This window comes from Pipistrellus hanaki, assembly GCF_964339955.1.
Source record: "Pipistrellus hanaki genome assembly, chromosome: X".
NCBI classification, from domain to species: Eukaryota; Metazoa; Chordata; class Mammalia; order Chiroptera; family Vespertilionidae; genus Pipistrellus; species Pipistrellus hanaki.
The window spans coordinates 1364894-1390408 of NC_140524.1; the positions used below are offsets into that span (position 1 = coordinate 1364894).

The following is a 25515-nucleotide window of genomic DNA, read 5'->3' on the forward strand; positions in this document are numbered from 1 at the left end:
CGGCTGCTGCACCTCCACCGAGTAGCGCGTAAGGCATTCTAAGCAGCGCTTCTAGGCATATTCGTTAAACGTACAGTAACGGCAGAGAAATTAAAGCAACTGATAGGCAAACGTCATGCAGTCTCAATCATTAACTCCCTTTATCAGCATTCGAGTGGAGTTCTTAAAATCTACAGAATAACTTAAAACAGCCAGGCACGCGAACTCCTCAGGGCCACCCCTCACGTCCCCTTACTGGCCGCCTTTCCTACATTTAATTACCATAATCCATAACCACTCCTGCCCTCCCAGGCCCCCGTCCCTGTACACATTAACAAGCTGACAACTGGGCAGTCACTGGGATTCGGGGGCGGAGCTCACCTGCAGGGCCCGCTGCTCCCGGCTCAGCTGGCTGGAATCTGCATACAGTTCGGTGGTGACACACTTGAACCTGTCACCCACGTAACCGGCGGAGTTGGCGATTCTCTTGGCCAGCTTCGATGGCTTTGGCTTCAGCACTTTGCCATCTGCTTCTGCCTCATCAGCTCCATCTTTGGTATAGATGGGGGTGACGTCCACACTGGGTGGGGCACCGCCCACACAAAACGGTTTGGGGTCTTCTTGGGTTTTACCGAAAGTTACAGCGGGGCCCTCGCTCCCCAGGGGGGGCTCCAGGAACGAGGCGGAGACCGGCCCCCCCAGGCTCTCCTTGGTGCCCGCTGCAGGGCTCTCCTGGCCCAAGCCGAAGACGGACTGGCCCGCGGCCTGCTTGAAGCCATAGGCCTCGTGGAAGTCACCGATGCGGCCCAGCTCCTCTCTCAGGGCCAGGAAGTCGCGGTGCGACTGCAGGGCCGGGTCGGCCGGGGGCTTGGCGGGCTCGGCGGCCTGGCCGATGCCGTCGCCCGCAAAAGCGGCTTTGGACACGCTTGTGTCAGGCTTAGTGTCTGCCTCTTCCCGGAGGAGGTCCACGTAGACGGGCTTGTCGCTCTTGATGACAGTTTTGCTCTGACTCCAGCTGGGGCTGGGCTTCGGGGTCTTGTCGGTGGGAACGTCGGGGTGTAACTTGGTGCTGCTGGCTTCCAGCACGTCGGAGAAGCGGCTGCGGAGGGTCGGGTCCTCGTAGCGGCTTCTCTCGTGGGACCGGGACCTCCTCTCCGGCTTCTCCTCCTTGGCGATCTCTATGGGCGTGTGAGGGATCAGCATGGGGTGCACCATGCCCAGCCCCAGCGCGTCCTGGTAGGTCACAAACTCCGGCCGGCCGGTGGGCAGCCCGTAGGGCAGGCCGGGCTTGGGGGCCAGGTGCCCGGGAAAGAGACTGCCGTTGGGCAGCAGAACCGGGTGGGGGTACACGGGTCCCTTGCCGTGTAAGGAGAGGGGGCTGATAGCGATGCCCTCGGGCGCTGGGTAGGGGAGGTAGCTCCTGGGGTAGGGGATGGGGGGGGACCTGAACGCCTCGTTTGGAGAGAGGAAGATGGAGCTGGACGGGAGGCCGTTCTCGCTCGCTTTGAAGCTCGAGTCTGGGTTGCTGGCTTTGACGCCCTTGCCGCTGGCCCCGCTGTGCTTGGCGGGCGTGCTCTGGGGCTGGCCCACGTGCTGGATGACGGACGGCGTGGTGTCCACGGAGCTCCTGCTGGTCTTGCTGCCATCGGCATTGGCATTGGGGGCCGGCGACGCGGAGGCCGGGCGGCCTGCGCTGGACACTGCCCCCGACACGTTGGTGACCACGGTGTCCGTGCCGCCCATGCGAGGGCACGAGGAGCTGCGCTGCTGCGGGATGGCCCAGTCCAGCGCCTTGTTTTTGAGCGACAGCCCCTTGCCACCGCTCTCCTCGTTGGGGCTGGGCCCGGGCACCACCCAGGACGAGGGCGCCGTGCTGATGATCTCGGATCTGTAGAGGGCACAGCCGCCCCCCGGCGGGGACAAAGTCTCCTTGGGCATGTCGCCCCCCGCCAGCACCAGGCCGCTCGCGGCTCTGCTGTGGACCAGCACCGTGGGCGTCATCTTCTTCATGTGCTCGGCCTTGGACGCATCCGCGTCCACCACCTTCGACGACAAGTCCAGCGGCTTATCGGTGACGTCTTTGGTAATGGTCTGCTTCTCCAGGAGGGGCGGGGAGCCCCCGTCTTTCCTGTCCTGGGCCACTGTTTTCCGGGTGTGCCCGGGCACCGGCTGCGAGCTGTCGGCCCCCTCTGCCGCCTTCTGGTACTTGGAGAGCCTGCCCACAGGGAAGTCTCCACTGACCGTCATGTATGGCTTGGACAGGGCGATGGAGGGCGACGTGGAGATCCGGGCATAGTGCTTGTGGAACTCCGCGTAGTCCACCGTGGGCTGCGAGGGCAGGTGGCCTCGGGGCGACGGCCGCGGTGAGGGCGGCAGCAGGAGCGCCGCATCCCCGGGCAGGCTGCTGACCGGCTTGGCGGATGGCACCCGGGGCTGCTTGCTGTTCTGGATGTGGGGGTAGGCGTGGGAATCGATGGGGTTCCCAGGGTTGACGCCCATCTTCCAGGACAGGCTCTTGTCGGCGGCACAGTGGACCAGCGGGGGGATGGCCGGGGAGGCCGAGGGCGCGGAGAGCCGCATGGGCGACGCCAGGGATGAGGGGATGTGGGGGCTGACGTAGTGGGGCGGCGGCAGGTAGAGGAAGCGCTCCCCGTTGGTGCAGACCGGGGAGTAGAGCGGCTGGGCCAGGCTGTAGGACTGCTGAGGTAGCAAGGCCTTGTACATGTTCAGGGGGTACTTGTTGGGCGAGTCCAGGAAGGGGTAGATGGCTGACGCGGTCCCCTCCATGTAGGGGTTGACCCAGGGCAGCCGCAGGTAGCTAGCACCGTTGATGTTGAGAGGGCTCTGCTTGTCGCCTGCCGGCCGGTCCAAGCCCAGGGCCTCCGCGGGGGGCACCGCGCCCTTTTGTATTCCGGGGGGCGTCTTGTAGATGGCGCTGAAGCCATTGGGGGCTTTTCCTGAGACGGCAGAGGCCTCCACCGTCTCGGGGGTGTTGGGCTTGAACTGCACCTCTGGGTTTCTTTCGGAAGAAAACCCAAGCCCGCTGAGGGAGCTGGTGGCGGCCTCCCGGCCCTTCTCGGAGCCCAGACCGCACAGGCTGGAGTACACGATGTTGCCTGGGACCCGCAGCCCTTCCCGAATGAGGCCCGTGCGGTCCATGCTCAGCGCCGTCAGGCCATCGATCCGATGGGCAGTGGTCGCGTCCACCTTGGCGGAAGAACACGGCATTACTGAGACATTCCTCTGAGCACCCCGAACATCCCCACAAGAGCCTGCTCAGTAACGCGCCAGGCGCCTCACGTCTGAGCAGGAAGGGGAAGGGGTTCCAGGGTCTGCTGCCCCCTCCCCCCTCATCCAGAACCCTCTGCTGCCAGTTCCACTAGGATCCTGAAAGCCCAGCAAATGGCCATCCCTTTAGACTCGAGGCCCACACATGACCAGTCACCTATTAACTCTGAAAAATTCACCTTCTCAGCAAAAAAACACGCTGCCGCAATGAGACGCACTAACGCCACGCCTCTCAGCGCCTTCACGGGGTCCAGAACTCAGACTAACCCTCCGCGGCCTGCTGGGTGGGGGCGGGGCCGTGTTCACTGGGTCTTTCCTGGATGCTATTTAACATAACAAGAAACAATCTTCAGCGGAGGGCTTTCGATGTCTCATTTCTAAATCAATAAAGAGGCCAGGGGTCAAACTGCGGTTGCATCTTTTGACTTCCTCTCCCTGGTGTCTGAGAAGCTCGCGCGTCTCCCGTTTTACTGGAAACGGAAACCCCGAGGATCTACTGGGAGGCTGGCAATCTCTGCGTCCGGGAGACTGAGGCGGCATGCAGCTTAGGGAGGGGAGGCAGCACGCTTCCCACCGGGCTCGGGGACGTGGGCATGAGTGGCAAGCATGCCACAAGGGGCGCTCGGCCACGGACCCGAGGGGGGAAGAGATGAGGCGAGGGCCTGGTCCTGCGGCTCACAGAGGCTTTCTGCTCAGCCCTGCCCTGCAACACCAGGCTCCACCCCCACCCAGCCCTTTAATGGTATGCAAATGAATGCACGATTGATTACAGATCACTGCGACTCAGATAGCACATCAACAGAAGCCATTCATCTCTTACCACGTTGTGGTTCAAGGGATTTTCTTCCCTCAGTTCCAGTCTGGCCTTTGAAGCGTCACCGTCATTTACAGGAATTTTCCTATGTGAAAGGACACAGACTTCATGAGAGCACTCCTCCCAGGAGCCACCGCTCACAGAGCACCCCGGAAAAGACCGGTTCCTAATAACCCCCTTGTTTTCCAGCTGCCCTTAAAACACTCCTCCCCCACGGCCCACTCGGCAACTTGTCCCCAAATGGTGATGGAACTGGAGGGGAAGACAAAGGCGGATGACAGGGATGCGAGATCACAAACGTGGCCCGAGGTGGGTAAGCGGAAAATGACGCACAGCCATTCCTCCAGCACAATCGTCTCTCCGGAGCTGCCAGCCAGGCCTGCCTGGGCTCTGCCGTCTGACGTCCCTTACAAGCTCTCCGTGAGGACAGACAGCACAGCGGTCAAAGCCCAAAGCGGGGGACAGGCGGCTGGCGTGTACTGGCCACAGCGACCACTTCCGTGTTCCACACAGGGGCAGGCTCTCAGAACTTTTCCCTAAAGTTAGGTCCCATGTCCTCCCTAACTGGTTTCCATGGTGATAATGAAGCCATGTTTGCTTGCCTTGGTGCAAACGACGAGGGATAAACACTAATATCACACAAATGTCAGCTGCTCCCGGCTCCGGAGGAAGGCCCGTGCCTGTGCCAGGCTGCGGCGGCTGTCCTGGGGCCTGTTATCAGGGAGCATCGATAAAGCAGGTGCCCGGTGCCAACTTCCTAATCCCCAGGACAGAACCGCTGACAGGCAGCAGGGAGTCTCATCGCTACCCTGAAAAGCAGCTTCGGTCATCCGCTCAGATGTCTCTACCCCACACCCCGAAATCACTAATCAGAAAGCTGACAGAGCCGTCGGCTGACCGAACCCAGGAGCCAGCAGCCCCGCTGAGGGGGCCGCACCAGGGTGGCCATCTCCCCGGTTATTACTGAGCAAACTATTTGTTTTAAAAGCACATCGAATGCCGCTCCACCTGGGCCCACACTCCTGACATTTCGAGTTAAAGCAGCATATACACTGGGATTAATTCTCCTTCATAAATATGAAATAATAAATTAAGAACGAAAGTGCACTGAAAGGCCGCTTTAGGGGCTAATCTTTTAAAGGGCGGCGATGCTTCGCTGAGCGGGGTTGCCTGTTAAAACTGTAAATCAAGGGCCGCCAGTGAAGCAGAGCTCCCCGCAAGCCCGCGGTGGCTGTGAGGGCGAGGCCGGGGCTGCCCGGCCTCCGGGCCTCCCCGCCCCGCAGTGGACGTGGGCGCTCACCTGTCCTCGTTGATCCCGCACATGCGGACCCGCTCGCTGCTCATCCAGCTGTGCACGTTCCCATACAGGGGGGTTGCAGAAAGCATGTCGTCTCCTTGGATGGCAGCTTCTTTCAGGCGTCTAGTCTGTTTAAAACAAAACAAAACACAATCCCAGGAGGGTGAGTAAAGAGCCAAATAGGAAACGAGAGAAGCCCTCTTTCTAGGCAATCCCCGCAGAGAGCGGGCTGGGGAGGCGTCTGGTGGCGGATGGGCAGCGGATGGCACACACCACGCCCAAGGACCCGGGGGGGGGGGGGGGGGGGCAAGAGGGTGACGGCTCTGCCTCACCCATCCAGGGTGGAGCCCCTCCGGCCCGCAGGCTGGCCTCCCCGCCTGGACCCGGCCTCTGGCTCAGGGCAGGCGGCGGGCACAGCAACCAGGGAGGCCCACGCCGGCCGTGTGCTGGGAGTGCAACTCCCAGTTCAGGGGCTAAAGAGTTGGGGGGCTGGTGGCCACGCCACCCCAACCCTAGATTAGATTAAGCACCGAACCCGGGTGGTTTGGCCGGCGAGCTGCAGGGGGAGGCGGCTGAGTAATTCAATGACGCCTGCTGCTCGCTGGGGACACAAATCATTAGCGAGCGAGCGCGCAGGTCTTAGCAGCCCAGACTGCCGGGCTGCAAGCGCTGGCACCCCGGGAGCAGCCAAAGCCACCCATTTCCCACCTCCTGGAGGGGGACGGCTGCCAGACAGGGGGTGGGGGAGCGCCGCTCCCCACCCCTTACCTCCTCAGCCCCGCCCCCGCCCCCACCCCAGCACATTCTAGTTTGCTGCATGAGTGAAGGGTCAGGACAAGCTGCATTTTATTAACAGGATTATCACGGCGCGTGATTTATCCTCGTGCAGGATTTTAATTGCTCTTCGGAGGTTGAGCCGTTTCTTTTGACTGCGCTTCAGCCCATATCCTGCTGTTAAATGCTGGGTTAATAAGTAGGGGAGCCTTTAATGCCTGGGACCGATGGCCCTGGGCAATTCCCTGATCACAATCACATCCCGGCTCTCCGTCAGGGCAGGCCGCGGCAGCTCTCCCCCAGCCCCAGCCCGGGATCACCGGCGCGAAGGCCAACGGGGAACTTGCCTGCCTCCTTCTCCCTCGCACACCCACCCACACAGTTTCCGAATGCCCAAATGTTCTCTAAGTCGACACATTTCCTTTGTTAGCAGGAAAAAATATGCAAATGATCGTTTTTTACACTTTAGCGCATAAAGCCTGCCGGGGATAGGGGCACCGGGTCCCCATCTTTTCCGAGTCGCAGAGGGTGGGGGTGGGGAGCACCAGGGAGGCCTGCATCCAAATGCCAGGCTGTCCTTGGGCATTTCTTTGTCCCCACGAGGCCTTTTGTCCACCAGCAGAGCCCCACCAGCCCCTAGACGTACAGCACGGTCTGGCCATGGAGAGCCACCAGCGTGGGCACACGGCAGAGTTCAGTGTGAAGGCGGCAGGCCTGGCGGGGTCCTGTGGGGAGGGCCCTTCTAGGAAGCATCTTTCTTCCTAGATGGGGAGCCTCCGAAGCACAAGCCACGCCCCATGCCCCCCAAAGAGTGGGACTCAGATGCTAAGGAAGGGCCTGCAGAGGCGCATGGGCTTTTGGTCCAAAGACACAAATGGAGCCGGGAGAGGCCACCACCTGAGCTGGGCCAGCCACCGGCATGTCCCCGAGGCTCCGTCTAACAAAAGGAAGACATCGCGAGCGGCCAGCGTCCTTGGCCATGGGCTGAAGCAGTGGGACCGGGCCATGCCAGCCCTACTGTGTGCCATGCTCAATGTGGAGATCACACAAGGAGCTTAAGGCTCAGTGACCCAAACCCCCAAGAAAAGGAGCAAATGTGCGCCTGCGCAACTTCATCTGGTGTCCGTCTTCAAAACTGGCTTCCCTTGCACAGCCCCTCCCCGCACACCCCGTAGTAGCCACTCGGTGACAGGACCCCCGACACCTGGTGAAGGCAGAAGGGAGGGGTGCCCCCAGCACCCCCAGTTCTTTCCTTTAAAGGGCTTTGCTGACGAAGGGCGGCCTGGATTGGTGGGCAGTAAGCGCAGCTTAGAAACACCTGGGAGCGTGGGGGCTTTCGAAGCTTCTGCCCTTTTCCAGGCTCGTCCTGTGGGGATCTCAGTGCTCCTGCTGCTCAAATGACCCCGGGGCGCCAGGATGGAGCGTGTCACACACACGGGGTCAGAGGGCTGTCGAGGCCCGAGACACGTACAATTCAGCGTCACTCGTGTGTGTGTGTGTGTGTGTGTGTGTGTGTGTGTGTGTGTGTAAGAGTGACGCTGGCAGGGGGATGGGCAGGGATGAACACGAAAAAGCAAATAAAAGACGGGGGGGGGGGTCCATTGTCGGATCCTGCTGACTACACACACACACACACACACACACACACGCACGCACGCACACGCACAATCTGTAGCTGCCCCATGAACTTTTTGTGAACTGTTTAAAAGTGGAGGTCTGTTGAACAAACAGCGGCGCCACTGCCAGCCATAATTTCATTGCAACAAGCTCAAGACTTAACTCTTCAGGCTCCTGGCCCGCGACGGAGCCGAGGGGACAGGGCCAGTGTGCCAGGGGCCTGCCTGGTCCTTCTCGGGGTGACAGACAGGAGCCCAGCTGCCGGCAGGGACACCCTGGCCAAAGGCTACACTGCGCACCCCCCACCATGACCGGAGAACGCGACCCCCATCTCTCTGGGATGCTTCACCAGGGGCCGCTGGGTAAGAAACCAGGAGAGGGAGAGCCATCACCCACTCCGATCACCCTCGTGGCTTCTAGAAGCTGCTGTTGGTACAGTTGGGAGTTGCTTTCTTTCTTTCTTTCTTATTTTTTTACGTCTAAAGGGAAGCGCCTCCAAACGGGCTCTGCTGACCCTGGGGTGGCTGATGAACAGGGCCGCACTCCGCTGCTGATATTCGAGGCCCATCTGCCCCTATTTCTCAACACCCCCACCTCCCCCACCTCCCTCCCGGGCAGCTCGGTTCGCCCGGTGCCAGGACGTGTGAAGTCACTCAGGAAAGCTCTGGGCAAGCAGCAACCTGTTCGCGGTGCGTGCTGCCCAGCTCCACCCCGGCTCCCGGCTTAACCCCTTTCCCAGGAGGGGAGACCAGGGCGCAGGCTGCGGGAGGTGCGGGACGGGGAGGAGGACGGAAGGTGGACCCAAGCAGAGGGCAGGCGGGGAGGCCAAGGCGTGGCTAAAGCACCGGGTCTGGGGAGAGACCTGGCTCGCAAGATGCAGACACACACCCAGGGGCCCGCACACCGAGGGGCCCGCCTCTCAGGTTGGCGGCAATGGGCCGCGTGGGAGAGCTCGGGTCCCTCTCCACACACTGGGCAGCCTGTGCTCCGGGAGCCAGGCGCTGTGAGGAGTGTGAGCCTGGCCCGGCCCGGCCCGGGGAGAGGGCCTGATTGGCAGAAAGAGGTCAGAGGGACCACCCTGTGACAGGCCTACGGGGCACATGGGCCTCGAGCACACCCGCCACCGCCATGCCACTTATTCCTGCCGCGAGGGCGCCAGCAGGGACCCAGGGAAAGGGGGGAGCTTCCCTCTGCTTTAAAGGCGAGCTCCCTCGCGGAACACAAAGAGCAGGTTGACGAGGAAGGTGCCGGGGCCCAGGCGGCCTGAGCGAGGGAGGGAGAAAGGCAGCACGGACCCCGCTGGCACCTGGCCTTCCTCCACCCGGGCCTCCTGGCACCAGGCCATGCCCGCCGCCGCCCTCCAGGTGCCCAGCAGTTCCCGGCTGCACATCGCGCCTGCCCAGTGGAGCGGACAGAATGGAAACCTGCCGCCGAGGCACCCCACTCCTGCGCTCCAGTGGCCCCTGCCCAGGGGCTCCCTCGCTGGGCACCCCTGTCCCGAGCAGGGACCCGGCCAGCGTGCAGTGGGCCCTCCTCCAGGGAGGGGTGTCCACCCCCCGGCTGTGCCTCTGGGCAGGTGGCTCAACCTCGCCATCCTTGGTCCCTGTCTGTAAACACTGGCACATGCTCTCCGGGCTCTGCCTGGAATGGCTGGGACAGGCCATTCACCCCGTTAGGCAGCTCTGACTGCGCCCCCACAGTGCAGCCCCCCAGCCTAGTTCTCTGTGGCACCGGGAGAGCCGAGGCTGGGCCAGGGGGCGGGGTGTGTGTGTGTGTGTGTGTGACCAGGGAGCCCTTCCTGGGCGGCTCGCAGTGCAGACGGAGTCACACACGGGGGTGGGGGTGGGGGGTCCCATTTAACAGGGGGCTCTGTGTGTGTGTGTGTGTGGGGGGGGGAGACAGCTCCCCGGATGTGCAGTGTTGGGGCGGGCCCTCCTGGGTGTGCAGAGCAGCAGGTAGCTGGCACCCCAAGGCTGGGCCTCGGCTGCCAGGGCCCTCCCGCCTTCCTTGTTGGGGTGCCCGGGGGGAGCGATCCCACCCGCCCAGGCGCTAGCTCGGGGCACACTCCTAGCCGCGGCGACAGCCTCCGGGGCCTCCCCACCCACGCCCCAAGTTTTGCATCCGTAACAGATGAGCCGCGGAGCCCGGGAGGGGGAGGAGGAGGGCGGGGCACCCCGCAGCCCTGACCTTTCCGAGCAACCAGAACCTTCCCGCCCCCTCCCAGCGCCGTGGGTCAGAGGAGAGCCGCCAGGGTGGGTCAGGAGTGAACTTGGCCCTGGGGGCGGGGGAGGGGGCGGCCGCGGCGAGAGCAGCAGGGGCGCCCCCTCCCCCGACTCAGCCCCGAGCGCGATCAGTCGGCAACAAAGGGATTTTCTCTCCCACCGCACACACCCGGGCGGCTCCCGCCCCTCCCCCGGCTCCGCGCCGCACCCGCCCCAGCGCGACCGCCCGGCCGTCCACGACCCGCCCCCCCACCCCCTGACCTGGATTAACCTAACCCTCAGCCCCGCACACTCCGGGGGCCCCTTTCCCCAGCCCTCGCTCGGCACCTCCGCTCCCCGACACTGAATCTTACAAAAAGCAACTTCGGGAGGGCGCGGGGGAGCGGGGCTGTGCTGCCTGCCTGCCGCCCCCACCCCCGCATCAGCCCAGGCTCCCTCCTGACCAGCCTGGAGTGCTGCCTCCCTGGACCCCTCCCCCCAAGATGCAAGCCAAGTGTAGCCACTGTGAGGACGGAGGGGGTGGGGAGCCCCTGGATGAGGGGGCCCTGCATTCCCGCCCCCCAGGGAGCTCCACGGCCTGGGGTCAGCTCCAGGGCCCGACGCGGGACCGTCCCCTCCCCCGCTGCCCATCCAGGCCGCTCGGGCTTTTTGTTCCTTTCACTTTCTCTCCGGGCTGTGCCACACACCACCACGTGTGTGCAGGAGGGGCCGTGTGGAAGCTGGCGCCTCCCCAGGAGGAGGCTCGCAGGGGAACTCTAGGTTGAATGCAATTAATCACTTACCCTCCCCCCCCCCGAAAAAAATCCCACCCACCCCCCTTCTGTCTAGTCTCTACAGAGCTGGGTTCCCACTTGGCACCGATACAACCTGGGGGCAGATCCAGACTAAACGATTCACACAACTCCACAGGGGGTGTCAGCGCCCCGCGGTCCCCACCGGGGCTCAGCCGAAATGAAGCCCACTTAATGCCCCCTCCCCCAACGAGCCACACCATAAGGCTCCGAACAGCTACCCTCAGCACACACAGGAAGCACAAAGGAACTTTTTACGAATAAAAGATGCAGAAAACACAGGGTCCCGTGGCCTGCACCCGCGTTCCCTGCCAATTGTGTGCCGCCTGGGGTCCTGGGAAGGCTGCAGACGGGGGTCAGAGGAGGAGAGGGGCACCCACTTTCTCTCCCAGGAACAATGGGAACCCCGTGTCTGCTCCTCAGCCTTGCAACTCGGAACACCCCAGACAAAAAGCTGGGAACAAGTGCGGCCGAGACGGGGGCCCGCGAATTTGTGCAGCCGTTCAGAGCTTAATTACTCCTCCTTGATCCGTGGGCCTAGACACGACACCGCCACCGCCAAGGTTAAAATGGCCCGAGCAGCGCCGAGCAGATGTGAGCGAGCTGGCAGACGCGCAAATGAGGCCTGCCTCGGAGCACGATAACAAGTGACTAATACATTGCATATCGTTGAAAGAAAATTATTTTTCTCTAATTTGCATTTGCTTGGGGGAAAAAAAAGAGCCAAGCAGAGTCCCTCCTTGCAAGCGCCGAGTCTAATCCTGGAAATCCAGGCCGGCTGCTTTAAGAGAGCTGGAAGGAGGGAGAGGCTGCCAGTGTTTTGGCGTTGCGAGCTTGTTTATCTTTCCGCCTTCCCTCCGAGGCGAAACTCGTTTTGCAAGCAGCATTCCTACAGAAAATGGCACACGTCATAAAGGGAGCCCAATTTCTGGAACTGGCACTGAAGTTCATGTATCACTCCAGAAGCATCTCCCGGCGCCCCACTGGGGAACCCGCCTGAGCGCCCAGGTCCACGTTACCGCTCGGGCGGAGACCTGGCCGGCGGGGGCGGGGTGGGGTCCCGGTGCTGCCACCCCGCAGGCAGCACACCTGGGGCCCAGCAAAGTCCCACGGAGCAGGGCCAGGCCCTCCTCCACACCCTCAGGCTGGGGCTCAGAAGGCTGCCGCCCAGGGAGGGGGGTCACACTCCACTGGCCCCCGGACAGCCCAGGGCCAGACCCACCCCAGGCCATCCCGGGACTGGAGCTGGTGAATGCCGCCACCAACTGCTGTTCCTCCCACCCTGGCGCCTCCCTGCAGAGCCCGGCGGGGGGAGGGGGCGGGAACTCAGAAGGCCTGTGGCCGGGCGCCTCCAGTTGACTAAGTCAGAGTGGGTGGCGCTGTGGGCAGCCCTCGGGCTGCACCTCTTATCCTGCAGCTGAAGCAAACGCACTGGAGAAAGGGGGCTGCCTCGGGCGGGCAGGGTAAGGGATGTGGGTAATCAGAACCCAAGCTGCACCCCTCCCGCCCACTACACCCCCCGATTTGGGTCCCGAGCCTCCACACTTGGGTTTCCCAGGCGAGGCGCGGGGCAGAGCGCAGACAGCACCGCCTGTCTAACTGTGTGATCCGCAGGGCCATTTCAGAGGGAACAACGGCCTTCAGAGCCTGGCAGTTTCCTGCAAGCTGCCGTGATACATTGTTTCCAAGCGGCCTGCTTAGGGCCCGAAGTTAGTTCCCCAGACCTTCCAAGCGGCTGTGGACCCAGGTCCCCAGGCCCTGGCCAAGCCCTCCAGACAGGGACCCCCACGCCCCCCGGGCCTGCTCCCGCCACCTCTTCCTAACAAGCTCCCCAAACCAGAACACAAGCCATCCGGCACGGCCACCGCCGATCCCGGGGGCCGGCGAGGTGTGCGCCGCGCCGAGCCCTCTCCTGCGGGGACGCTCCGGCCAGTGGCGGCCACCTCCGCGCCGCATAGTGTGCGCTTTGTGTGCGCGCCGGGCAGGCGCGGCGCGGCTCGTGCACCAACAGCTGTCACATTATTTGCACTCGCTGTAAACAGCCTTCACATTCCCCTCTTACCACAGAGCCGGAGCCAGACTAACAATCCGCAGCCCGAGATCAAACCAACAACAGCAGCATTGTGCCCGCCTCGGCGGCCTTCGCACCGAGCCCGGCAGCTGGCAGGTTTCTCCGGAACAAGGGACCCCCCCCCGCCCCCGCGCCTCCGGGCTCCAGCCGAGGCTAGCCGAGGCAGCATGCGTTTGTCGCTGCCAGATTGTCAAAGCAAAGAGCACAGCCATTTCACCGAGGCTCCAGAGCGGGTTGATCAGCCTGCTCCGAGTTTTCTCCTCCCGGTGGCTTGGGGGACCCCTCCCCCCGCCCAGCCCCTCAGCGGGGAATAAAGGTTTTGCGGCTCCCGGGGCTGCTTTCTGGCTCAGCAGAGCAGGGCTGGCCTGCCCGGGCCGGGCTGGGGGTCTGGGCGGGAGGCCTCCAGCTCCGCTGCCCACCACGGGGCCGGCCGGCTCTGCGCTCCTTCGGCCCCTGGTGTTTCGGAAACCGTCCAACTCCCTGAATGCTCACTGGTCGCCCCACTGATCAAAATGTCTCCTTTATGATTTTTGGTTAAGTCGAACATTTCCATAATCGTCATTATTAGCGCAAATTACACGCCTAATCGGTCCTTAAATAGATTTTAATTAAATAATCATACAAGGCTCATTTTATGACTTAAGAAAGGCATTACTTTTCGTTATAAACTTTCCACCAGGATATAGAATAACGATAGCGGACAAATACTTATTCTTTGAAAATCACCGATGACCGATGGGCAAAGGACAGCGGAGCGGACTAGGTTTCACCTTCTGGAATCCAAGTGGAGACCAGACCCGCCGCATCTGCACCGCCGGCCTGAGGAGGGGAGGGGGTGGGCTCCGTCTGAAACATCACTTTCGCCTTCTCCCAGGAGCCAGCAGAAACCGGCCCCAAATGCTGCTCTTCCCTCCTCACCGAAGTCTCTCCTAGACACTCCCCAGCTCCCCCCACCCCTCTGTCTGCAGGGAGCGCAGAGCAGGCAGGCCGTGCTTGTTAAATGCCGTGTAAAATGCTGTTAATAAAATAATAAATACAAAGGCGGAGGCCGCTTGTTCCACGGGTGTTTTGACTGGCGATACCGTGGCACTTGCTTGTGTTTATGGAGGGACGGCTGGAGGCCGTCCACAGTTTGGTCAATGCCTAAGAGTTTCTCCCATGAAGCCAAGTTTGACACCCAAAGCTGGGACATGCCCCACTGAGACCCTCAGCAACAGCCCCTGCCCTGCCCTCCTCCCCTTCACCCCCCTGGGGGTGCCCAGGGCAAAGGCTCAGGTGCCTTCAGATGGCAGCAGAGCCACCCTCTACCTCTGGAGCAGTGAGCTCTGATGGGGGCAAAACTGCTGGCCTGGTAAAAGCCACTGCTCACGACACAATGTCAGCAAAGGCTGGGAGGCATTCTGGAGAGGGACGGGATTCGTGCCTACTGAAGCTCTTTCCGCACAAAGGCTTTTAGGGGAAGAAGGGAAGAGAGGGAGGAGGAGAGGGAGGAGGAGGAGCGGGAGGAGGAGAAAGAGGGAGGGCTCCCGTTTCAGAGCGGGCATCCCCTGAGAGTCAAGAACCAAGTGTAGCTTCAATCAAACGCTGACTTCCCCTGTGGGAGCGAGTGGGAAACCTGATCACAGTAGCACACTACCGGCCGGGATCCATGCAGGTCTGGTTTTCTTCTCACGCTAGTAATTTTTTTAAATACATATCGATATAAAAGAAGCAATCCCTGGCAGACTTTATTGAAAACCACACTGAGCCCTCATAACATCCGGACTTAATCCCTATCAAACAAACCACAGCACCCCTGGCTTCTGCAGCCGGCCACCCCCACTCACCTCTTCCAACCAGGTCCCCCCCACCTACCCTCGCAGCCACGCATCCCCTCCCCCAAAGAATGAGGGGAAGCCCTCGGCAAAGAGCACCCAGATACCGGTTCTGGAATCAATTCCTCGCCATATAATGATCCCACTTGGGGGGGGGGGTATTCAAGTCCTTTCATATGGAACCCTTTAACATGCAGAATGCAAAGAACTGGAACAAAGGGAGAGGGACCCCGGGAGGCGGACGGGGAGAAATGTCCTCGGGGAACCCCCGGGAGGGGAACTGAACCTGCACGTTGGTGCCCAGACAGGCCTCGGGTCTTAGGGGGAGCGGGCCTGACGAGCAGCCTACGGGACCACGGCCGGCCGTTCAAAGCAGCCGCTGGTCCGGGGGCCTACTACGTGCCAAGTCCGCTTTGATCCCGAGGTGGGTAATTATTCCCAGTCTTACAAATGAAGAAACTTACCGAGGCTCAGAGGCCATAAATAACTTGCCCCCAAGGTCACACAGCTAGTAAAATGGGCCACGGTCAAACTCAGTCCTGGAGTCGCGGAGAGGAGCCAATTATTGGTCTAATTGTGCCGTTCGAAATCCCCAAGAAGTTCAGAAGGCTGCCCCGGGCCTGGTCCTCACCGCGAGGGTGAGAAGCTAGCCTGTAACTGCGAGGGGACCTCGGTCCACAGGAGCCTGGAACCCGGGTGCTCCCACACACAGGAACCTCTCGGCCCATTTGAAGTCTGTCCAAATCTCCCCACCCCCCGCTCTGGAATACTTTGGGGTGAGCCCAGGGCCCCAACAAGGGTCCGCTTTCTCCTCCATCCGGATCCTCGAATGCGCACGGAGGGTTGGTGGGTGGCTACTTTGGGGTCTGCAGAGAGTGCCGGTTCCTGGCCCCAGGACTAGGCTTGCCACCCTAGTTTTACTACAGCGAGCAATAAATCACATTATCTAGATAGAGCAACAGCCCTTTGGAGAGAGCGACACCCCCATTCCTAGGGCTGTGAGAGAAAACCCTGGAACCCAAGTGTGGGGGGGAGGGGACTGAGGGGGAAGCGGCTAGCAGGACGCCAGCCCTACTGGACCCCCTGGGGGTCCAACACAAAAAGCCATTCCCTCCCAGTTTCTCCTCCCAGGAACTCGCCCAATGTCCCCCGCCCACCCCACCCCCAACTTCCAGGTCTGCCCCAGGCTCTCCTCCTGAAACTACCCACACCCCACAGCTCGGCTCGGCTCGGTGCGGGGAGGCCCAGGTCTGGACCAGTTGCACCTCCGTCCGAGAAGGCTCGGATGCGTGAAACCTCCAGGAGCCACCGGGCGGGCAGGGCCGGCCTGCGGGAGGAGGGGTCCCTGCCAGCCAGCCCAACCACCCGAGGCCCGGTCTCCCCTGACTTCGGGCCGGTGGCTTGCTCTCATTTTCAACTTTCCAGCATCTTCCATTCCAGCTCCCCCACCCCCCAGCTCCATGCAGGTCCCTCGAACCTCAGGGGAGGTGACCCCTGACCTCAACCCCAGCAGACGCCCCTCCCCCACCAGGGCCACCTGGAACGGGCAGTTTCTCCAGCGATCCGCGACCGGCTGAGTCCGGCTGGGAACCCCCCCGCCTCCCACGGCTCAGGCCTGCCCGGGCGCCCCGCACTCAGCGCTCTGGGGGGAGGAGAGGGAGGGAACGAGGCAGAAAGGGTTACTGGGCCGTTTAAAAAAATTTTAAACTCTTCAGGTTCTGAGTGTCCCTGACACGACTGCAAGCACTTGCTCGGGTAGAACAAAAGAAGGGGGGAAAGTGCCGGAAATGTGCGGGAAGACCCCATAAACCTCTCCTCCCCCTGCAGCGACCACTGGCATTGAAAGACTCCAGGGCCTTCAATGCAATCGTGCCTGTTTATAACTTTTCCCCGCTGGGCCCCCACACCCTAAACCAGTCCCCTCCTCACCTCGGGAGCCACAAAGGCAAACGTGGCTCCCAAATCCGTGACCTGAAACTCCGGGCCTCTCACCTGCTCTGCCCCCGGCACACGGACCCCGCTCGCCCCCCTTCCCCAGTAGTTCCTCCGGTTTGCACCTAGACAATAAATTTAGTTTAATTTAGCTTCCGTCTTTAATTTTAGCAGGTCTCCTTTTTGCATGCAAATCAATATGGCAATTACCATCTAAAAGCTCGCCCAGCCCCGGGTCAATGTAAATTGATCATTGTCCGCCTTCCACAAAATAACACCGGGAGGCTGTGGTGCATAATGAGATTATACTGGAAACTGTCTCTTAGATCACAAATTATATTTTATGCTGTCAGGGTCTCCTAGCGGACTTCCCCACGGGTCTGGCCACGGGGAGCCGAGCCATGGGTGCTGAGGGGTGCCGCTGGCTGGGGAGACGTGGCTCTGAAAATTAACCAAGCGGGGATCCCCATTTCAGAGCCCCTCCGTTGGGGGCAGGCGCAGATGGGAGTGCGCCGCAAAGGGGCCTTCCTGCTATAGAAATGTCCAGAAAAAGCGTCCTTCGCTCATTTCCACCCAACAGCAAGTCACACCTCACTCCCAAAGGGACACGCCGGGGACAGGCACAGGGAGCCGTCAGGCAGGGCTGGGGGTCAGTGGACATCCTAGCCAAGTGCTGGTGATCAGGCGGCTCCCGCACCAACCAGCGGGGTGGGAGGCCATCCACGCCCGCCCCCGCTGCCTCTCAACCCGGCGGCTGCCACCCAGGGCTCAGCAGCCGGCTTTGCACAGACAGGATCTGGCCGGCCAGGCACGTTGGCAAAGCAGCCCGGGCGGGCCCAGGCCTCCCCTCCCAGGCGGGGTGAGGTCTCGCCGGCTGGAATCCTGAGGTCCGGAGATGAAGCCTCTTAGCAAGACCGTCCCTTCTCGCCCAGAGCACCGCTCTCCTGCCCCCCTGCAGCCCCCAGGGCACGGGTGTGACCCCGGGCCTAACAAAGGGCCATCTGAGCTCCTCTCAGCCAGGGGCCGGCGGGGGAGGGGTGGGGCAGGACAGGCACTGTCCCCCACCCCACCTGGCAGGAGCCCTCGAGGAAACCAAGGTGGCATTGTCAGGGCTGCCGGGCGCTCCTGGGCACGGCCTGGCTGGGCTGGGGCTCGGGAGGCACTCCGGCCTCCGAGCCTGCCATCCAGCCCGTGGCCCAGCCCGGCCTCGCCCAGCCCGGGGCGGCTCCGCCCGAGAGTGCGGGCTTCTCAAGCAGAGCTGGAATTCCCGGCAGGGCTCAGACAAAGAGGGACGGGCAGATCGACGCCGCGGGCCAGCCGAACCACAGCCTCCTTTACGTGCGCGTTGGGGCCAGGGGCGCCTGCTAATCCACTCGCAGGCCGAACCCACACGGTCCCTGGGGGGGGGGGGGGGAGCACACCAAAATGAAAGCGCGCCCCCTCCCTTCCTCCTAGGGGCCCAACTTCGCACTTCTTCCGGTTCTGTCTGGCTCAGCCCACTGGGCCCTGGGTGGCCTGGAACAGCTGAGCAGCGCACCACCTCGTTCTCACCCCAAGTGTGACCTGCTCCTCCTGCCCCTCCATCCACTGAACGTCAAGAACGCCAAAGCTCTTAGGAATCCGCCTCACACACACCTCCTCCTCCGCTCTACAGGGGAAGAAACTGACCAGGAGGAATATTGGTAATTGCGGGCCATCCACCCTTAAGCTGGTCAGCTTTGCCTGCAGTTCCCTTCAGCCATAGACACGTTTCCCTGTGCAGGAGGGTGTGAAAGAGACGGTGTGGCCCACGCTCCCGTGTCCATCAAGGTCTCATTCCGAAGGAACGTCTACAGCAGACCCCGAGTTGAGTTGCTGGCCATTCAGCCTGTGTAGCTAAATGTGGATGTGTGCATATGAATACTTTCTTTCCAAGTGACCCTCTTCACACCTTTAAATGGGCTTTTGTCTCTGGACCCAAGTTCCAGAATCCTCCCCGTTTCCAGCTCAACAAAGTCTGGGATTTTTCTTGGGATGTTGCTACAGGTCTCTGGGCCTGCAGGTCCCCGTGTGCATCCCTCCTGAAGGACCTCCTGCTCCTATGGGCACCGGGCCCCCGTGTCCTGTTTGTCTCAGCACTTGTCACCGGGCTCACATCTCAATCTGAGCATGTCTAACGTGCACACCTCCCCACTGCTTCCATTCCTGCCTTGGCTACATTGTGGCTCCTTTCCAGGCCAGACCAGTATGCGTTTGCAGGTTAAATGTAACTAGGACTTCCCCTAGACGGCAAGCCTTAAAAGGGAGGGGGAGGGGGAAGGTGCTACTAATGGTTTATTTATACACAGGGTAACCCACCCACCAATTTCAACCTCTGGAGAGAACTAGACTAATGCCTGCACAGCTGTAAGTAATTTTTAGACCAATTCAATATTGACCCCACGTATGCGTATACAGATGATCAATCTTACACACATCACTGTCCAACTCCTGTTTGGAGGCAGCCTCCCTCACATCTCATACCAACTCCCCACAAGTTCAAGTTAAAAGTGGGTCTATTTATACAGACAACTCAAGGGCCTATATGCTCTCCCCAGTGCAGACCTGCACACAGGGGCCTGGCATTTCAGCTTGGGTCTTCCGTCCTGATCAGAGGCCCAAACCGACCACAGCTCTGAGCTGACCTTCCACCCGGGGGACCCACAGGTCTCTCCCGGGAGGCCGAGGCTACCTCCGCATCTCCCAAACCGGTTCCTCCCTGAGGCTCCCTGTCCAGGCCTCCCCCAGCGAGGAGCACCGGGTGAAACTGGATCGTCCATCAGCTGCGTTTGGTTTTTGGAAGAATCTGGCCCAACGCACGCAGGCTGTGCGCGTGCAAACATTAGAGAAAGGAAAACCCCGGGTCCAGACTCCTGCCCCTCCCCGCGGGGGGCTCCTCTGCCTCCAGGAATTTCTTTCTGCCAGGCTCCTTGCCCACCCCCACCCCACCCCCCTTCCAGCCTCCCCTCCACCTCCTCGCTGGGCCCGCAGGCTGGCTCGCTCACTCAGCTCACGGGAGTCTGCCGCCGCCTCCGCGCCACCCCCCTTCCCGTCCTTCAGCCGGGAGGGAGCCTGCATGCCTGTCTAGACCGATCTATCACAGGCTCGGCAACAACCCCCGCGAGAGCGCGGGACCCTGCCCGGTGCCCTGCCGCCGGCTCCCGACGGCGGAGCCCGGGGAGCGTGACCGCCGCCGCGGGGCGGAGGGGCAGCCTCCGGGCGCGAGCGGCCCGGCGCCCCGCACCGCGGTGCTCCCCGCCCGGCCCCTCGAGCTCCCGCCAAGCCGGCCGCCGGCCGCAGCCCCGCTCGGCGCTGGGCAGTCCTATTTTTATCTGGTCTAATCCCAAACTGGGCGGGGAGCACAGGCGTCGTGCTTCGAGAACAAGAGACAGGCGAGGGAGGCGGGAGGAGCGGCGAGGCGGCGACGCGAGCGGGAGCGAGTTAAAGACACAGCCGGGGCGACCGAGGGCAGCAAGAAAGAGGGGCGGCGTGGGCCCCGCGGCGCCCGGCGGAGCCACCCCCGCCTCCTCCGGGCCCCGAGGCCCGACCCTCCCCACCTCCGGGCGGCGCGCTCCGGCCCGGGCCGCGGGGCTCGGCCTGTGTGGGAGGCAGAGGCCCGGCCGGCCCTGCAAAGGGCTGGAGAGAATCGCTAATGAGCTGTGCGGCCCATTGATCCGGAGAGCACTTCCTAATTAACTCTCAGTCACCTACTGGTGACAGCGCCTCAAAGGACAGCGCGGGGCTGTCCGCGCCCCAATCCGCCCGCCGAGCGCCGGGCGCCCGGACCCCGCGCACTCCCCGCACCACCCCAGGCGGCCCAGGTTAGCGGCGGCGCTCGGGCACACCGAAGGCCGGCTCGGATTAAACCTGGACGGCATATTAATCAACCCCCCCTACTTCCTCCACGCGGTGAAAGCCCCAAATAAACACGAGAGCCAGCAGCGCCAAGCCTCCACCAGACCCCAGGCCGGGCGGAGTGGGAAGGGTCGAGAAGCACACGTCTCCTCCGAGCGTCCAGGTAGAGGAGGCTCCGAGGCTGACAATTAAAGCGCCTTCCACGCAAGCAATTCTGTTGGCAAAACCGAATCCAACACCCTCGTAAGGATTGATTTCGACCCGCGGTGTCCGTTTGCAGAGCCACAGGAAGTGTCAGGTCGCTAGAAATACCCCAGTCTGTCTGGGTTCACCACCCACCACCTTCTGGAGTGGGCCATTTCCTCGCCGTTTTTTACTCCCAGGCCATTTTAAGGATCTTTCTCCAAAAGGCTAGCCCTAGAACATAACACCACTACCTCTCCCCTAGCCTCTCAAAAAAAAAAAAAAAAAAAAATAGAAAAAAAGAAAAGGAGAAAGAGGGAGGAAAAAAAGAAAACCCCAAACCCCGAGCTGTCTAGTCTAGACACGGCGAAGCTGTGCGGATACCTATTTGAAGCGCACTGGTTTCTTTTCAAGGTTTGTTTTTAAATACACTTACCCCCCCCCCTTCCATCCCCAGCCCCCACCCTTCAGACGCCGGCGGCGCGCGTCCTCGCGCGCGGGCACTCACAGCCTCTAGCCTCCAGCCGGAGATCTCGGACTTTCTGGAAAAGATTCATTAACGGCAAATTAAGCCTCGCCTGGCTTCGGCCTGCTCACGGCCAGACTCCGCCGTCTCCGGGACCGGGGACGTGCCCGCTCGCTCCGAGGGCGAGCAGCGGGAAGCCCGCGGGGACCACGCGTGCCTCCGGCCGCCCGGATCGCACACGGCGCCTCGGGGCTGCTCCGTAAACAGCAGGCGCGCCGCCGCCGGAGCCCCCGAGTTGGCGGAGGCTCTGCGGCGCGGCCCCCCGCCTGCTCCCAGCACCGGCTCCGCGGCGCCTCGCCCTCCCCGCCGCGGCGAGGATCCCGCCGGGTGCGCAAGTTCCTCTTCACCTTCCACCTCCACACCGCACGCCCGCCGAGTGGGACCAACTTCCTCCGGCCGCAGACTCGCACACGCCCAACAGGGCTTCCCACCAGACACCCGCTGCCCAGGGAGGGCCCAGGTCCTCCCCCCGCCCTCCCTCTCTCCTCCCTCTCCCCCCACGTTCTACCCGCCCCCCCCCCGGGGGGGCTCCGAACTTAAAACACAGCCCGCAGGGGCGAGGCAGGATGGGGATGGGAGGGGGTCGCCCATTGCAATTTTACAGGAACATTTACAAAACAAAAGCGTCTGACCTGGCGGATGGGCGGACGGGCCGAGTCGGAACCCCTCGCTCCGGTCGATTTCCTAGTAGTTTTTTTTTTTTTTTTAATCCACGTGATGCGTGCTTTGGGGCAAGCCAAGAAAAAACCCGGGACTCCCCTCCCGAGTTGGGCGGCGGCGGCGGTAGCAGGTCGAGCTCGGCGCGGCCGGGGCGCCTGCCACACACCCTGGCGCAGGCACACGCCAAGTTCCACCAGGAGGAACGAGCGCCCCCGGAGAGGCGAGACGAGGCGGCGGCGGCTGGGGGTTTTTACAGTTCTTTCCCGAGTCGAAAAAGAAAGCAGACGGGAACCCGCCGCCCTCCCCTTCCTGCTCGCGAGCTAACGCCGAGCCGAGCTTCCCAGCTTCCAGCCCAGCCGCCCCCCCGCCCGCGCACGACTCGCGGCGCTCCGCGGCCACCGCGCTCCCGCGCACGCAGACACAGGCTGCAAACTTCCACTCGGCGCGCTCCGGCCCCCCCGGCCCTCGGGGGGGCGGCAGGACCCCCGCCGCGCCCCTCCCCGGTGCCCACGCAGGGCCGCCGGGTCGGCTGCATTTTTAATAAGTTAGAGCTGAGACATAAAAACGAAAGCGATCTTCGCCAAGGGAAGCGCGAGGCGAAAGCTCCGCGGGGTACACGAGTCAGAGGAGCAGCCCGCAGCGGGCGGGGGCCCAGGGAGGGGGGCGACTGCAGCCCGCGGCGCGCCCGCCCGCCCGCGCGGCCTCCCCGGGGAAAGGTGTTCCGGGCACTGACCTGAGATCCCGGCCGGGGAGTCAACCGGGAGCTGGCGATCCGGAGCTTTGAAGTGCCCCCTACCCCGAGCAGAGTCCAGGCGGCTAGGAGCCAGGGCCGGCGGGTGGGTGAGTGCGGAGAGGTGCGCGGGGTAGGAGGAAAGTGCGGCGGCGTCGGCAGCGATCGGAGATGGAGCCGCGCCGGGGAAGCGTGGCAAGCGGCAAAGTTTGCCGTCCCCGGCTGGCCGCAACCCGCTCGCGGCGCCGCGCTCACTCGCCTTCCTCGCCGTCTGCTGCCAGCCGGCTGCCCTCGGGGTCGGCCCCGCGGAGGGGTGGGCTCTGGGCCGGGTGGGGGCGGGGCGGGGCGGGCTCAAAGCCTCCGGGCAGGTGGCGACAGCCCCGAGCGATCCTCCGGGCTCCCGCGGCTGGGCCGGGCTCGGCCGGGCTCAGCAGCTCCCGCGCCGCCGCTGCTGCCACCCGCGCTCGGGCAGGAGCCCCAGCGCCATGTTGACGGATCGCCGTGAGCGCCCGCTCGGGCTGGGTGTGTGTGTGTGTATGTGAGTGTGAGTGTGAGTGTGTGTGCGTGTGTGTGTGTGTGTGTGTGTGTGTGAGAGAGAGAGAGAGAGAGAGAGAGAGGGGGAGAGAGAGAGAGAGAGAGAGAGAGAGAGAGAGAGAGAGAGCGTGTGTTGGCCAAGTCGTCCCTGCGCGGCGACAGCGCGGCTTGGGCTCCCCGCCTGGCGGCTCGCGGGCTCCCCCTCCGCCGCCGCTCGCTCCGCTCCCGCTCTCGGTCGCGGTCTGGGCTCCGGCGCGTCTCCCCCGCAGCTGCCGAGCTCCGGCGGCGATCGGCGAGGAGCGTAGCTCAGGCTCACCTTGCCGCTGGGAGCCCGGGCTCCGTCTGCCGCCGCACGCCGCGATCCCAACGCGTCTCCCCTCCCCGGTTCCCTCCTCTTCCTCCTCCCCCTCCCTCCACCCGCCCTTTCTCCCTCCCTTCCTCCCAGCAGCCGCCTCCCCTCCCCCCGCAGGCGCAGCGTTCGGGCGACAACCGCCCGCCCGCCGCCGCCTCCAGCTCTCGCAAGTTTGAGCTCCCCGGCCTCGCTCACCCTGTGCTGCGGCGCCGCGGCGGTGGGCTGGCGGAGGGCTGATCCCCCAGGATAGGGGCGCCGGAGCTGCCCCCGCCATCGGCGATCCCTCGCCGGGCGCGTTTCGCCTCTCGGGGTCCGAACCCCAGACCACTTGGGTGGCGCCCCCCCTGGCCCCCGGCTCTCCCCTCCCCCGCTCGGACCGAGTTGGCTGCGCTCACCGGGGCTGGGCGCGCCCCAGCCCGACTCAGGCGGCGGCGGCGGCGAAGGCGGCCCGCAGATCCCCAGCCCGGGGGATGGGGGCGGCGGGGGCGGCTCTCGGAGCCGCGCGCCGAGACTCCCCTCGCTACCCAGAAGGCCAGTGGAGGACCGCAATTACCATAAAGCGCCTCGCACTCCGCTCAGCCAAAGCTGTCAAACCCCAACGGCGGCCGCTGCCGCCTCCTCTTGCCACCAGCGTTGCGCTCCCCCGGCCGCCCGGCCCCTCGGAGACCCAGCGGAGCCTGGCGAGTGCCCGTTGGCGCCCACCCCCCGCCCGGGGCGTCCCTTCCTCCCGGAGGAGCCCTTCCCCGTTCGGCTGTCCAGAGCTGCCTGAATGCACGGCCCCAGGCACCGGGGCCCGTTCCGCCCCAACTCCGCGCCCGAGTTCCCCGGACGTTCCAATTGTGTGGGAATTGTTCGGGAAGGCGGGGGGCGGAGGAGGCAGCCCTCGGGGCACTGGAAGGAGGGAATGGGGGAGCACCGTAGGAGAGAGATCCGCCAGCATGCCTCCCAGTTCCTGGGCATTTCACAGTCTGCACCTCAGAGGGCTGGAGGGTCTGTCCAAGCCCCCCACCCTCCTCAGGAGATTATCTCCCGCGTTTTATTTTCCTTGGCAGGGAGCAACTTTTGGCTTACACCATTCGCCCATAAATTTCCACTCGGTAACGTTGTGCTGATCGTACAGCCCGCGCCCGCAGCAGTTAATTCAATTGACACGTATTGAGCTTCTCCAGCGCACCCGGCGCGGCGCTGAGCGCGGGGCGGGGGGGGGGGGGGCGCAGGGGGGAGGCGGGGACAGGCAGGCGGGAGGGGGAAGCGGAGAGGCGAGGTTCCGGCCTCCCCGGAGCGCAGGGCCTCTGGGGAGGGCCGAGAAGCCCCAGTACCTGCAGCTAGCGGAAAGGGGTGGCGGTGGGGGTGGGGTGTACCGGCCTCACCGCACCCAGATCGCCTGGACTACGGGCCAAAGGTGTCCCCACTCCGATGCACACTAGGGTCTTTTCGTGCTGGAAATGGGGAGTCTCTGCTTCAGGACAAGATGGTGCAGGCTGCGTGAGACCATCCATCCGAAATGGAGGTGCCTTGTGAATCCACACGGAAAGTTTTCAAATACCCTGGAGTGTGTCCATGCCCAAAATAATCAAAAGCACCTCAAGTTGATTACTAAGTCAAAGTCAAGGCCAAAACCAGCTCTAGCTAGAAGATCCCTTTTAAAATGTAGACCTGACGCCGACTGCGGGACTGGTGTTAGGTGCGATTTTATTTATTGTCTTAGTTCTTAGCAGTTATAAAAACAGCCCTTCCCAAAGCAGAAGTGAAACATCTCTACCGTTTGAAATCCGAAACTTCGGGCAGAATCAGATCTTCGTGCTGCAGGGCTGCTTATAAGAACTGATGTGAAAGACAGGCCGGCCAGTGCCCCGCCAGCAGTACCAGCCCGCGGCCCCTGCTCCCGGGCCCTGCCTGCAGGGTGGAACGCACGCTTTTCCCTCCGTCTTTCTGGGGGTGGATGTCTCTGGAAGCTAACCCACACATTTTTTTAATCTCCGGTAACAAGCAGAAAGACACCTGGACTATTATGCTGTAAAGCTATTTTTTATAAAGACGTTTTAGGGCCAGACATTA

General features: G+C 62.9%; 1 protein-coding gene across 12 annotated transcripts in view; it reads right to left on the bottom strand.

Annotated features, from left to right (window-relative positions):
• The window catches only part of BCOR (BCL6 corepressor), a 76468-nt gene that overhangs the window by 15814 nt on the left and 35139 nt on the right, over positions 1-25515 (bottom strand). For 5 of the 12 annotated variants that reach the window (XM_084870096.1, XM_084870099.1, XM_084870101.1 and 2 more), the window contains 3 exons: positions 5382-5506; positions 4088-4166; positions 361-3186 (listed from right to left, as the gene is read on the bottom strand). In XM_084870096.1, the coding sequence (XP_084726222.1) occupies positions 361-3186; positions 4088-4166; positions 5382-5467 (2991 nt within the window). In that variant the 5' untranslated portion in view covers positions 5468-5506. Of the gene's footprint in view, positions 1-360; positions 3187-3446; positions 3591-4087; positions 4167-5381; positions 5507-21163; positions 21508-21528; positions 21550-21813; positions 22055-22574; positions 23495-23652; positions 23787-25515 lie in introns of those variants that run through there. The other 7 variants (XM_084870103.1, XM_084870098.1, XM_084870093.1 and 4 more) reach the window with 7 other exon arrangements.